Source organism: Gekko japonicus, unplaced genomic scaffold, assembly GCF_001447785.1.
Source record: "Gekko japonicus isolate JY-2015 unplaced genomic scaffold, Gekko_japonicus_V1.1 scaffold17, whole genome shotgun sequence".
Taxonomy (NCBI): domain Eukaryota; kingdom Metazoa; phylum Chordata; class Lepidosauria; order Squamata; family Gekkonidae; genus Gekko; species Gekko japonicus.
The window spans coordinates 1,438,331-1,451,797 of record NW_015163604.1 but is presented as its reverse complement, the minus strand read 5'-3'; the positions used below and the strand labels follow the sequence as shown (position 1 = coordinate 1,451,797).

At 44.1% G+C, this 13,467-nt stretch overlaps 1 protein-coding gene across 2 annotated transcripts in view; it reads left to right on the top strand.

Moving 5' to 3' along the window:
• Nucleotides 1-10,823, top strand: part of KPNA4 (karyopherin alpha 4 (importin alpha 3)) — a 42,021-nt gene extending 31,198 nt beyond the window's left edge. For both annotated transcript variants that reach the window (XM_015407252.1, XM_015407253.1), the window contains exons 15-17: nt 3,018-3,180; nt 3,424-3,518; nt 8,972-10,823. In XM_015407252.1, the coding sequence (XP_015262738.1) occupies nt 3,018-3,180; nt 3,424-3,518; nt 8,972-9,070 (357 nt within the window). In that variant the 3' untranslated portion in view covers nt 9,071-10,823. The remainder of the gene's footprint in view (nt 1-3,017; nt 3,181-3,423; nt 3,519-8,971) is intronic.
• Nucleotides 10,824-13,467: the final 2,644 nt, after the last annotated feature.

Sequence of the window (13,467 nt, the reverse complement as noted above, 5' to 3'; positions counted from 1 at the left end):
TAGTCCAGTCTTGAGGTAACTGTTGCATGAATTACTGTGGCAAGATCCACCCAAGACAGATAGGGAGCCAGTTGTACCTAGTGAGTCCCTACTAGTCTGTTACAGCAAAAAATGGCACTGTAAATACTAATAAGTGTACTGTGGGCCAACGTCTGTTTCATTAGACAAGTCCTAAATTTCATTGATTAGCTAAGATTGTATTTAGTCTTTCTGTTATGCAAGTCAAGGGTGAATATATTGGGGGGGGGGCCCCTGAAACTCAGTGTCAACCATAACTGTCGTGGTTATAGAGCATGTGATAACAGCATGTCAGTAATGTCACAGTTGTGTTTTGGGACCAAACTAAATGTGAAGGCATTTCCCCACTCTGGTGGCTGTTTTGGCACTTGAGAAGGCATGGGAGGGGGACAAGAACACTGCACTGCAGGACCAGTTAGGATCGAGCCCTCACAGCATTTTAAAATGGTGTATAGTGGTCCTATTAAGTGAGGCTTGATCAAGCAGTAGCAGATTTAACAACTGTGCAAGAGGGGATAGAGAATTCATATTGAGAATTTATATAGCCTTTGTTACTTAGCTATCTGGTTTCCTTCCATTGGTTGCATTAAAATTAATATTAATTTTGATTAATTGCAGCTTCAGTTCCTGGTTTCAGAAGCCAGCTTTAAAAAATGGCTCTGTAACCATTCAGTCACTCTTGTATTTTTGATGCAGTTCATTGTTAAACTCTTCTGCCCTCAAGTTCTGTGGAATTCCTATTTAATAATACCTAATTTGAGTCAAGTTACTTTAAAACATACAGACTAGTATCCAAAAGGTTGCCCACAGAATTTTTGGTTAACCTTTCGAGCTTTTGAGGATTTTATTCTGTTGCAACCACCCAGAAAATAGAGGGACCATCCAGCGTGGGTGTGTGACACACAGCTTCAAGAACTGTGGTTGATAAAGGAAGCCTTAATACACACATAATTCCTGGAACCCTAGTTTGTGCTGTTCCTAACCACTGTTCCAAGGAAATTCCTTAAAATCTGAGCCCATTGAACAAGGTTTTGTTTGGGAGGGTTCTGGTTCATGGCAGTTGAGATTGCAGAAAGATCCCATGCTGATTCAGGGAAGAAATCTTTGAACCAGTGTATGGATTTAGTAAAATTAAATTGATTGTACCTTGGGTTATTTTGTATATTCAGTGTTCCTTCTGGTTAATTTTTGAATTATTCATGCCTACTGAGAATGGACAGGTTGAATTAAAATTGGAGCCTAAATGATGACAAAGATTCCGGGAATTTTCCTCATCCAAAAGAAACTGAGCTTGTTAGCACTGCCCCTGTGTCATCTCAGCTCCTCAGGGAAGCATGTAGCTTACAGGAACCTGCCTGTGGCAGCCTTTTGGCTGGGTTGGGGGGAAGGCCTGTTTCTGCTGTTCCCAAAGAAATTTCACTTAAAATGGAAGATAAAAATTTCAGGAGAGAAAATCCTCATTTTGCCCAGATGACTCCTCAGCCCCAGCAAGAGCAGATGACCAGAGGAGACAGCCTCACTGAATCTGGGAACACCCCTCAAACAGGCTGACAGCCCCCCCCCCCCCCCCAGTGCTGGATCTCCTTTTCTAAAGGGCAAATCCCCATGTGCTGTAGAAGAAAACGGAGTTATTGTCCATGTTTGACATGCACAGGAAAGGGGGGAAGCACTTGTAAAACTCTTGCTTATGTTAAAATATAAGCTCCTTGGTTTGGATACCAGGCATCTTGTACTCTGCAAAGCACCATATGCATTGAGTGAAGAAAAATAATAATAGTAGCCTGATGCAGAACAAGCTGAAAGGGTAAGGTCCTGCTGGGACCAGGACCAAAGAGGGGGGCTTAAAGAAGTGAGTGTAGGGGTACTTCTCTCCCCCATCTGCTTCCTGCAGTGTCCTCCTAAAATGCTCCTCCTAACTGAAAAACAGAGGGCAATGACATTACTGTGAACACCTAATAAGGATATTACCATATGCTGAGGGTTTTTTTGCCTAATGGCTACTTGTAATTTCTACCGCCTTGAGTAAGCCTTTCACATTCCTCCATTGTTACAAGTAAATGGAAAGGCACCCTCCCCTTCCACACACAGATACATGCACACAGCGGGGTTGGGGGAAGCAAAGTTTCTTGTTAATATTCCCCATCTCTCTGCTGTCCTTTCTAGGAAGCAAAGCTCTCTTGGCTTTACCTCCGTTTAAAACACATCAGACAGATGAGATATTTGTTCTTTGACTTTGCCTGTAGGATTGTAATAAGTGGGTGAATTGATTTTCTCAGATTGGGAAGTGGGTCCTTTTGGTGCCAGCTGCCTGCTCTTTAAAAAAAAAAAATTAGAACTGTGTCACCAGAGTTCTCATGTTGTTTTAGGTGGGTGTTGCAACACCTACATGTATACAAATGCTACTGTTCCGGGGGGGGGGGGGGGGGATCCTCTCAGTAGTGTGTGTCTGATTTTTCTGCAAATGTAAATATCTTCTGGGTTTGCAGAATCTAAAACCGTAATTGTGACTGGCCTTGTCATGACTATTAGATACTTTTGTCCTGCCTTTTCTAAGTATCCCAAAGCAGCATACAGGTAATGTCGTAGACAGTGGTCAGTGTCAGATTAGGATCCGAGAAGCACAGGCTTGAATCCCCAGTCTGCCATGGAAGCTTATGGGTGACCCAGGCCAGACACACACTCATCCTCACATACTTTACAGGATTGTTCTGAAGATAAATTGGAATAGAAGATGAGGTTGTAAGCCACCCTGGGTCCCCATTGTGGAGAAAAGGGGGGTATATATGAAGTAAGGATAAATAAACCCCCCCAAACGGTAAAGACACATTCAGCTGTGAGATGATAAAGAATTCGAATTTTAGTAACTGCCAGTTCTTTAGTAAGATTTTGTTTTGTGTACTGAGAACCATCTTACTTTTCTGTAGGTTTTAAAATGCTGCTCTTTCGGCTCTTCCTTGTCTTTAAATGTAATTTGATTGATGTACTTTTTGTTTCTCTAGGTGGCATACTTAATTCAACAAAATGTAATTCCTCCATTTTGCAACTTGTTAACAGTAAAAGACGCTCAGGTTGTACAAGTAGTGCTGGATGGACTAAGTAATATATTAAAAATGGCTGAAGATGAGTCAGAAACCATAGCCAACCTTATTGAAGAATGTGGAGGTATGATTGAATACTTGGCTAATGACACAAAAGATCTGAACTTACTAGTTACATTTCTTTGTAACTCTCCTGTATTGTAACTGATGTGGAAATATTTTCGTACCACTTTTGGGGACTACAGTATATTTGTAATTATGGTTTGAAGATTGACACTAATAAATATTCTGGAAAGGAATGATTTTCTTATTTTGCTTTTATAAAACTAAGCTTATGTATTCTGTTCATTTTTCTAAACTTTTATAGGGCTGGAGAAAATTGAACAGTTACAAAATCATGAAAATGAAGACATCTACAAACTGGCTTATGAGATCATTGATCAGTTCTTCTCTTCAGATGATGTAAGTAAATGTGTAATCCAGTCTACTAAGTCATATTGAATGTTACTGTTTGTAAAACAGGATCTTTGTACTTGGAATCCTCTGAGCTTGTAGAGACAGTGCCATTGGTACTTACCGTGAAGGATCCTTCTCCTCTGAGATAAGGAGGACATCTTGATTGGTGTTTCCCACCCTATCCTTAGGGAGGCAGGAACCAAACTTCACTTCCTGTTCTCTCAGTGGGACAAGCCCCTCAGTTCAATTCGGGAACTCCCAGCAGCAGTAATGCATCAAACAACTTTTTAATAACTGAGCCAACTTCCGCTGAAGTGCAAAAAATTGAAACTATTAACAGACAAGGAGCGAGACTGGAAGGACCAAACAGATAAGGAAATAAGATATAGAACCAACAGAAAAAGATGACGATGACACGGGAGGGCCAAGATGTCCTCCTTATCTCAGAGGAGAAGGACCCTTCATGGTAAGTACCAATGGCCCTTTCTCCCTCTGAGAGGAGGACATCTTGATGGGACTTCCTATAGCAGTGTCCTCAGTATTTGGGTGGGTCATCGTCTGCATCTGTCAGAACATGTTGAAGGACCCTTTGCCCAAAGGCTGCATCAGCAGAATTGAAGAGATTGATCTTATAGTGTCTTATGAATGTGGATACAGAGGACCATGTGGCAGCCTTGCAGATTTCTTCCATTGTGGCCTGGCTGGACAAAGCCGCGTTCATTGCTGCACTTCGGATCGAATGAGCCATTATGCCTGGCAGAGGAACCAGCTTCTGAGCCCTATAGGCCTCAGCAATGCAGTACTTGAGAGTAGAGCTGGTAGTGGACTTGGATGTCTTACATCCCTTATTGGGGGGTAAAATGGAGATAAACGGTGATTCCGATTTCCTAAAGCTGCATGTGCGGTGGAGGAAGGTCTTCAGAGCCCGTCGCACATCCAATGAGTGCCATAGTTGTCCCTTTGTATGAGACGGTTTTGAGCAGAAGGAAGGAAGATAGATCTCCTGAGATCTGTGGAATAGATAGTTTGCGTTAGGCTGAAAGGAAGGATCTGTGGACAGCACTACCTTGTCCTATGGAACACACAAAGTCTAGGGTTGTCAGAAAGAGCTTCCAGCTCTGACACCCTACGAGCTGAAGTCACAGCCACTAAGCACAATGTTTTCATCCGTAGCCACTTCAAGGGAACCTCCCTGATAGGTTCCAAGGGATGTTTGGTCAAGGCATTGAGGATCACATTTAATCTCCACATTAGGAACCTGTGGGATGTCGGTGGGTCCTGAAGGAACATTCCCTTAAGAAAGTGACGGAAATGAGGCTGTCTAGAGAGACCCTAACCCTTGAACGTAACCAGGACTGTAGAAAGGGTCGCTACTTGCCAAAAAGCCTTCAGACCTGAGTCATGACTCTTGTAGGAGGGCTAGAATGTTCCTGATGTGAGAGTCAACATTCTTCCTTCTGTCCCATCTCACGAAGGCCTTTCAGGTGGTATTGTATATTCGACAGGTGGACTGTCTTCTGGAAGCCGGCATGATTCCAGTCACCTTATCCAAGTACTCGAGTCTGAGAAGCTTTTCCTGCTCAATCACCTGGCAGTCAAGTGAAGCCAATCTGGATCTGGGTGCCAGATTGGACCCTGTGCCAGCATGTCCAGCATCACTGGTAGATGGAAGGGTGGTTGTAGTGTGAGACACTGGAACTCCGAGAACCATGGCCTCCGTGGCCAGTACAGGGCCACTACTATTACTTCCACCCTCTGTTCTCGTATCTTCATCAAAAGTCTTGGTAAAACAGGAGTTGGTGGATATGCAAGCAGGAGACGGAAGGGCCACTAAGACATCAGTGCATCCATTGCCTCTGCGTTGTGGAGATAGAATCTGGTGAAGAACCTTCTCACCTTGAAGTTCAGTGGGGATGCGAACAGAGAATCTGGTGAAGAACCTTCTCACCTTGAAGTTCAGTGGGGATGCGAACAGGTCCACGATCAGGAGACCGAATCAACTTAAAATAATCTGGAACAGATCCTGTTCCAGGGACCATTCCCCTTCTTACAATTGGCAACACCTGAGCCAATCCACCTGCGTATTCAGGACTCCTTTTATGTGCCCCGCTCTGATGGAGGCGATGTTGAGTTCCACCCATAGGAACAACTTGGATGCTTCTCGGTGCAGATGTGAGGATCTGGAACCCCCCTGGCTGTTTATGTAGGACTTGGCAGCCATATTGTCCGTTCTGATTAGTACGTGATATCCAGACACTAGTGAATGAAAGTGGAGGAGAGCCAACCAAATGACTCTTAGTTCTAAGAGAATTATGGGCAATCTCTTCTCCTCTCCGGACCATAGGCCCTAAGTTAGAGTGTTGAGAGGAACAGCACCCCAGCCCTGGAGGCTGGTGTCCATAATAATCTGCTTGCAATCCTCTGAGGAGTAAGTGCGACCCCGTAGGAGGTGCTGTGTTTTGGTCCACCAGGAAAGACCAAGTTATACCTTGAGAGAGATCCTGACCGGTAGATCTTCTTGTCTCATGATTCTGTACTGTTAGGGTTGCAGAAGCTGTTGAAGAGGTCTCGTATGCCAACGAGCCCAAGGAACAGTGTGAATGTAAGAGATGAACAGACCTATCAGTTTGGCAAGGGTCATCAGTGAAGATTGTTTGCTCTTGATGATTTGGTGGCATAACGACCGGATTTCCTCCGTCTTGGCGCTGGGGAGTAACATGCAATTTTGGGAAGTGTCCAAGATCACCCCTAGATGTTCTATTGATTGAGATGGGGTCAGAGGACTCTTCTGAAGGTTCACCAGAAAGCCGAGATTCTGTAGACATTGGATAGTGTCTGATGTGTCCTGTATAAACTTGTGTTGGGAGCTGAAGATAGGGACATGTAGGTATGCCCCTGTCAAGTCTTTTTTTTAAATTATTTCAATACAAGATCAGCTCCGAAGAATCATCAAATAATAAAAGTCCACAAAGTGATAAGCATAAAACAAGTCTATTGATGTCAGGAACTCCCCTGGTTGTAGGGCCTCTGTGATGGCGTGAAGGGTAACTTCACAGATTTGTTTAGGAACTTCAGGTCCAAGACGGCCCTCCAACTTCTAAAAAGATCGAGTAAATGCCTTGATCTCTGTCAGAAAGGGGAACCGGATCTATGGCCAGGACGCTGGACAGAGTTCTTCATAGTTTGATGGAGCCCTTTATTATTGGTAAGGGGATGAAGTGATCTGAGGGTCTGCTTAGGAAGTCGATGGATCAGCCCTTTGGAAGTGATTTCCCGAGACCAGTTGTCTGCATTGGACTTAACCCTTTCCTGGTGAAATAGCAATAGTTATCCCCCCACCAGCGCTGAGGCATAGTCATGCCTTGGGCGCTTTGTTGTCTCTTCCTGATATGTCATCCCTAGGGGAGAAGGGTCTGCCTGGATTGCTGTGAAAGGGATTTCTCCTGAAGTTTTGTCTGGATGGAAGGTTCCCTATGAAGGTTGTCTAACATCTCAACTGAACCTGTTAAAGGGTCTTTGGCCGTGAAAGGAGAAACTGCTTGCGCCTCTTCTGTCTGGTCTACCCAGCGACTTTGGCATCGTCTACTTCTTTCAATGGGGATCTTGACTGAGGAATTTCCAAAAAGGCGGTTGCCCTGAAAGGGGTACGCAGTGACGATGGCTTTGGCATGTAAATCGGCCTGCTACACCTGGAGCCAAAAAGCTTCTCTGGCAGCTACAGTTGAAGCCATCACCCTTGAAGGAAAGATCATGGCATCCAATGTGGAGTCAGCCAGGAAGGAAGAGGCCTGCAGTAGCCTATTTGCTCCCTCTGCCAAGTGTCTGTTAGAGTTGGCAATCATCTAGACAAGTTTCTTGGACCAGGCTATGGATGCTCTTGCCACCACAGTGGCAATGGCTGCTCTGATCGCCATAGCTGTGGCCTCGTGTCCTTGCGCAGTGCAAATTCTGCTTTTCTATCTAGTCTATCTCTTACCATTCCCTCTCCATTTTCAGAGAGGCCAGACATTTGGAGTGCTGTTATTGGTGCATCCACTAGGGGGACCTGTAAGAACTTATCAGTAAAGTTAGGCAAGTCATACAGTTTCTTAATATTAGGAGGGTAATGCTTGTTAGCTACAGCATTCCTTAACCAACTGTTTTTTCTAAGAATTCAGGGAAAGGGAAAACTTTCTCCATCCCGGGGTCCAGGGGGAAACGTTTTTGCTCCCTCTGGGACCAGACCCATCCACAGGGTCATGGCTGGAGGAATCTTCTGCCTTAACCTCCATCTCCTCTCCTCCCTCCTCCTCTGATAGAACCCCCTTCCTCCCAATCCCCCATTCCGTGTCCTCAATCTGTGAAAGATCCCACAGAGAACAGTCCCTCATAGAAGAGGAATGATCTTGTCTAGTTGCCTTGGTCAGCCCAGGAGGCCTTTCTTCCTCAGGGTAAGCTCTGTCTGGTTCTCCCTGGGGGTAGTGACTGAGAGGGCTATGGGAGGGAAAGTGGCTATCATCCCCTACTGGGTAGTCCCTATGAAGGTTAGAAATTTCTTCCCTCATGGTTGACCTGAAGGCTTGCGTTATTTCTGGCATTAAAATTGCGTTCACAACCCTTTCAGGGTTACTCACGAGTAAACCTATAGGTGATGCTACATCATCAGAAGGTGTCGCTGTAATACCCTGGGCATTGGGAATGTCCGGGATGCCATCACTAGGTATAGATTGGCTTATGGTAGCAGCGACAGCCGTCCTGCAGCCCTTCCCTGTTTCCTCAGGGGGCCTCTGCATTGCTGCCTGATCCAGGATGGCGCCCGCGGCGTGCTCCACGGGTGGAGAATGTGGCCGCTTTTTTGGCACGCTTCCCTTTTGGCGCGGCAAGGCCCACGGCAGTAGTGGAGGTAGAGGCCGCAGCTTTAATTTTGTCCATTTTGAGTTGTGCTGGTGGCAGAGCGTCTTCCTTCTCGTTTTCTGAGAGGAATCCGTCCGAGTCTCTCCAGTCCAACATGCTCCAGGCCGGAGCGTCAGGCGGAGGTTCAGGCAAGGAAGGAAAAAAGGTGGGAGACAGAAGAGAACAAGTGGGGGAGGAGGTGGCTGAGAAGGAGGAACAGCTACAAAGTTAAGGTTAAAATTCAGAAAGCCAGTAGAATCAGAAAAAAGTAAAAAAAAAAAAAAAAAGGCACGAGTGCCAACTTTGTGCTGCTCTTCCTACTGAGGCAGGAACAAAACTTAATTGAGGGGCGTGTCCCACCGAGAGGACAGGAAGTGAAGTTTGGTTCCTGTCTCCCTAAGGATAGGGTGGGAAACATTCATCAAGATGTCCTCCTCTCAGAGGGAGAATCCTACTTTGTCAAGCCTGGTTTAATGCTTGCATGGGAACCAGTCACTTCACGGTTTACATATAGTGATAAAAATATGGCCTAGGTCTTGGGCTGAAATGGAGAATTCTTATTTCTGGTTTTTGTGGTTTAATTACAGATAGATGAAGATCCAAGCCTTGTTCCAGAGGCAATACAAGGTGGAACATTTGGTTTCAATTCATCTACCAATGTACCTGCGGAAGGGTTCCAGTTCTAGAGTCGTATTTTGGAAGTTAGGTACAATGCAGCACTGAATAAAAAAGGTTTGATCCATCAAGCTTGGCTCATGGGATCCGCTGCTGCATTAAATCGGGAAAGAAAATGTGAAGATTTCATTTGGAATCACAGAAAAGCCCGAATGAAGTCAAGATGGCGAGTGGGTGCGAGTGAGAGTGAGTGGCAAAATGTAATGAAAAACTTCACACTGAATGCTTATATAGGTTGTTCAAAGGAAAAAAGGGCTACAGGTCAAAGATCTTCAGTGCCTGAGGAGGAACATTGACTTAATTAGCGCAAATGTGGGGGGAAAATGCAGTACTATACCATCATCAAGCCATGTAAGCATAAAGGAGAATAGGATGCCCATATAAGTCCAAGGAGAATGAGCCCAGGCCTTGCTATGAAGCACCGTGTGAATGGACAACATTGAGTGAATGTCTGGACTCAGTGCTGTGGGGCCACGTGTGTGTTTCAAATCTGGGGCTCTTTGCTCATGAAGCAGACTCCTAGCCTTGGAGTGGGGTGTGTACGAGAGTGTGGTTGTGATGCTGTATGTGAACGCATGCAAGCTTGATTTGCCTTCAGGGGGCTGATAATAACCCTAGTCAATCATCAAAAGGAGTGCGTAAGTGTTAACACTGGACACGAAAACAGAGATCGGTTTAGCAGCAGACTATGGTTTTACTCCTGCAGCCTATGTTCCCCCCCCCCCCTTTAAATGTATGGCTTATTACTAGTTGCTTGTAAAGTCAGAAACTTTGAGGAAGGCTTCCCTGTGCATTTGCACCAGATCTATGTTACAAAAAAAATAAAGCTTTCCATATCATCAGAACTAATTTGTGTAGACTTTTGCATGAAATCCATACACATTTCCCTCTTCCAACTATTGTGTTGCAGTACACAAATTACCATAATTCTAGAAATCCGTAAAATACCATCCTTTTTCATTTTCAGAGATGACATAAAGCTATTTTTGCATGTGGTAATCTACAGCATTAGCTCATTTTTAGATTTTGTTGAGTCTTGTAACCAGCTGTTTTTGTTGTGGTAGGATACTGTGCTGTGTTTCAATGTTATTTGTTTTCAAACTTTGTTTTCTATGAAAATGATATGGAAACCTCAAATAAAATTTGGTGCATATGTACTGCTGAATAAAGATTGGAGAAGAGATGTGAATAGATGTACAAATCAAGTCATGGTTTGAACACCGTTAATACCACCTAATCTGTCCAATTGTTCTAGACTTTTTATCTTTAGATATAGGCAGCCATGAACAATCTATTTTGAGCCACTTTAGAGAGAACTTTGTATTCTTAACTTGCATACAAAATGCAAGTGTTTTTTATAATTGGAATAATACCTCAGTTTTGAGGTTCTGCACACTAAATTAAAAGTGACATTACAAATATGTAAAAAAAGGAGAACTCTTTATAAGGTGGCTCATTGTAGGAAATGCTGTGCCTTCCCCTTTGAGCACAAGTGTTGCATGAACAACAGTTTGCTATAAGAAAACATACCAGGTTAGCCACCATTAGCATCTATATCTACCTTGTGTTTTTTTAAAATCAGCTGGTAATTCTGAAACGCAGTAGAATGGATAAAGATTATTTTGTGATCATAACTCTTTGTTGGACTAGAGTATTTTTGCAGCATTCCTTGTCATCAGAAACATGGTTAAAAGTTTAAAACTAGATGCAGCATAAAACTAGCTTGTGAAATTTATCCAAGTAGAATGCAGGCTAGGCTGTCTTGGGGAAAATAAACATTTAAACTTACAACAATGTTATATCGGTGTAAGTGTCTTTGACTAAACATGTATTTGTAGATTCTGATATTGCAGCCTTCACTTGGATGGGTAATGAAGTAGAACAAAGACGCCATACAGTTTTTATTCATAGTTTCCCGTTGCTTGAAACTGTGCCTTTCAGCACCTACCTGTATGTCACCATGTAGTCACAGTTTTGCTTTCTGGTTTATCCAGTAGTTTCTTCTTCCTAGTCCTTCCAAGATCATAACTTCCACTGACTAATCATTTCAAACAGGGAGACAAATTTGCAATGAAATAGCCTTCCTTCCACTCAGTTGAACAGATATGCAACCACATAAACAGTGTAAGCATCATCTCAAATCATACACACTATCGTATCTTAATCTTCCAACCCCTCCCAAACTTTTCTAGCTACTAGAGTAATAGCATTATTGTACCATATCTATGAGACACTGCCAAAACAATTAGGTATTTCAAAGATTCCTGGAAGAAGAAACTGTGTCCCAAATGAAACGAAACTGGCAAGTCTTTCTGTAAATTTCAGTTAGCTTAGTTTAAGGTCCTTCTTCTGTAGACTATGTTCTTTTTGCACAGTGTCCCCAGGCTCATCTGTTGGTGATCTCCTGGATACGCAGCTCAAATTTAGCACAATCAAGATGATGTTGTATTCTCACAACTACTGTTTTAATATTTTTCTGTGACTGGCTGAGTATGTCCAGGACTAATACTAACATTATACCCATTTACAAACAAGCACAGAGCTGCATTTGGGTATATGCACTGCCATTTAGATACTCAGTTGCTACTTAGAGTTCAAGATATTTGGGGTCTCAAAGGGCTTGTAAATAGCTGTAGAAATCAATTCTCTGTAATAGAATTCTATTTCAGATGTTCCTTCAATACAAGCTGCAGTAAAGCTTCTCTTAACATGTTGAATCCCAAGAATGATCTTTCTGCTGACTGAAGAAAAACTGAAAGGATAGAATTTGGCTAAAAAGGTGAGAGCCCTTGTTCCTGCCTAGAATTAAGTGGCTTGCAAAAGTCATCAGTGTAATATCTTGACTTATTATAACGTTATAGGTAATACAGAAGGAACATGATCTCTACCGAGAAAACCTATATTCTCAGGAGTGACAAATACTAAAACAGAGGTGTCGAACTCATTTATTACGAAGGCCAGATCTGACATAAATTCATTTTGTTGGGCCGGGCCATGTGTGCAATGCTCCCTTTAAGCTGTGGAGTCTTGTGAGCAACAATTCTACTTTGTGAGCTCCTGGCATTAAAGTTGTGAGCGAGTGATTTGGCCGCTGCATAAATTAGTTTGCTCCGGAGCCATCCTTCCTGAGCTAAGACAAAAATGTGTGAGCCAGAGGCTAAAAACTGTGAGCTAGCTCACACTATCTCAGCTTAGAGGGAACTCTGCATGTGTGCCATAAATGTAATGCCAGGTACCAGAAACATTTTAATACTGATTGTGACCCACACCCCAGCTCAGCACCCAACCAACCACCCTTTGCTCAATATGCACGAGTACGCAGCACAGAGAGCTATTGCCTGACAAATCAAGGAGCGACAACCAGAGACTTAAAGACTATCACATTTCAGAAGCTTTTGATGAGCTGGAGCATGAAGTGCTGCATTCTGTTGGTGCAGGTGCAGAAGCCATAGACAGGTAACCAAGTGGCATCAACCAGGGGAACCCAACAAGCCCTGCCTCAAAGAAACTGCTACAGTCAACAGGCTTTAGGGAGAGAAGCGGGGTGAGGCAGCTGCACAATCCCACACCTCCCTCTGTCAAAGTCCCAAATTCAGTAACAAGTTTGAACCACAAGTGGAACTGTGATGCTCCTCAGCACTACAAGCAATCTTCAAGCGCTGCCATGCTCCAAAGATACCAGCTCTACTTTAATTGCCTTTTAGACTTTTATTTCCTGCCAGCTCCATGGCATTATCCAGCCATCCAAAATATTAATCCCTGTGTGCAAGTGCAAAGACACGCATCCTTTGCCTGCCTCTGCTGTGTGCAAACTCAGTGTGCTTTTCTGAATGCCTGCTCCCATCCCTGACCTTCACCTTGGCCACCCCATCTGCTTCCATTAAGAGTGTTACAAAAGGCAGCGCTTGCATGCAGGGAGCCAGGGGACAATGTGTTTTGGCTTCATCCCAGCTGAGGGAGGCAGCCAGGAGAGGAGCCATGCACGTCTAGGTCAGCAAGTTAGTAGGCTCCAGCTCACCTGAATCGGTGGGCCTCCACCCCCAACCCTTGGCATTCTGCATAGCTAAGGATAGGAGGCAGGCCCCAAGGTGGTTGGCTCCAGAGCTCAGGGCCAAACCAGCCTCCTTGCTTCTTATGGTTACCAAATCTGGGTTGGGCAATCCTTGGAGATAGGGGGAAGACCCTGGGGATGTCCACATTTGGGGAAGGGAGGGACCTCAGCAGGGGGTATAATACCCTAATATAAGCCTTTCTGGTCCACATTCAGACTGGTTTCCCAGCAGTTGCTTGTAGACTGGATAAGAGCCCTTCCAGCCCGCGGGCATACATTTGATGTGTCTGCACTAAAACACATGCTTGCTCGCAAACATTTCCAGGTTTAATCTCCAGCTGAAGGTTCTTAAGTAGC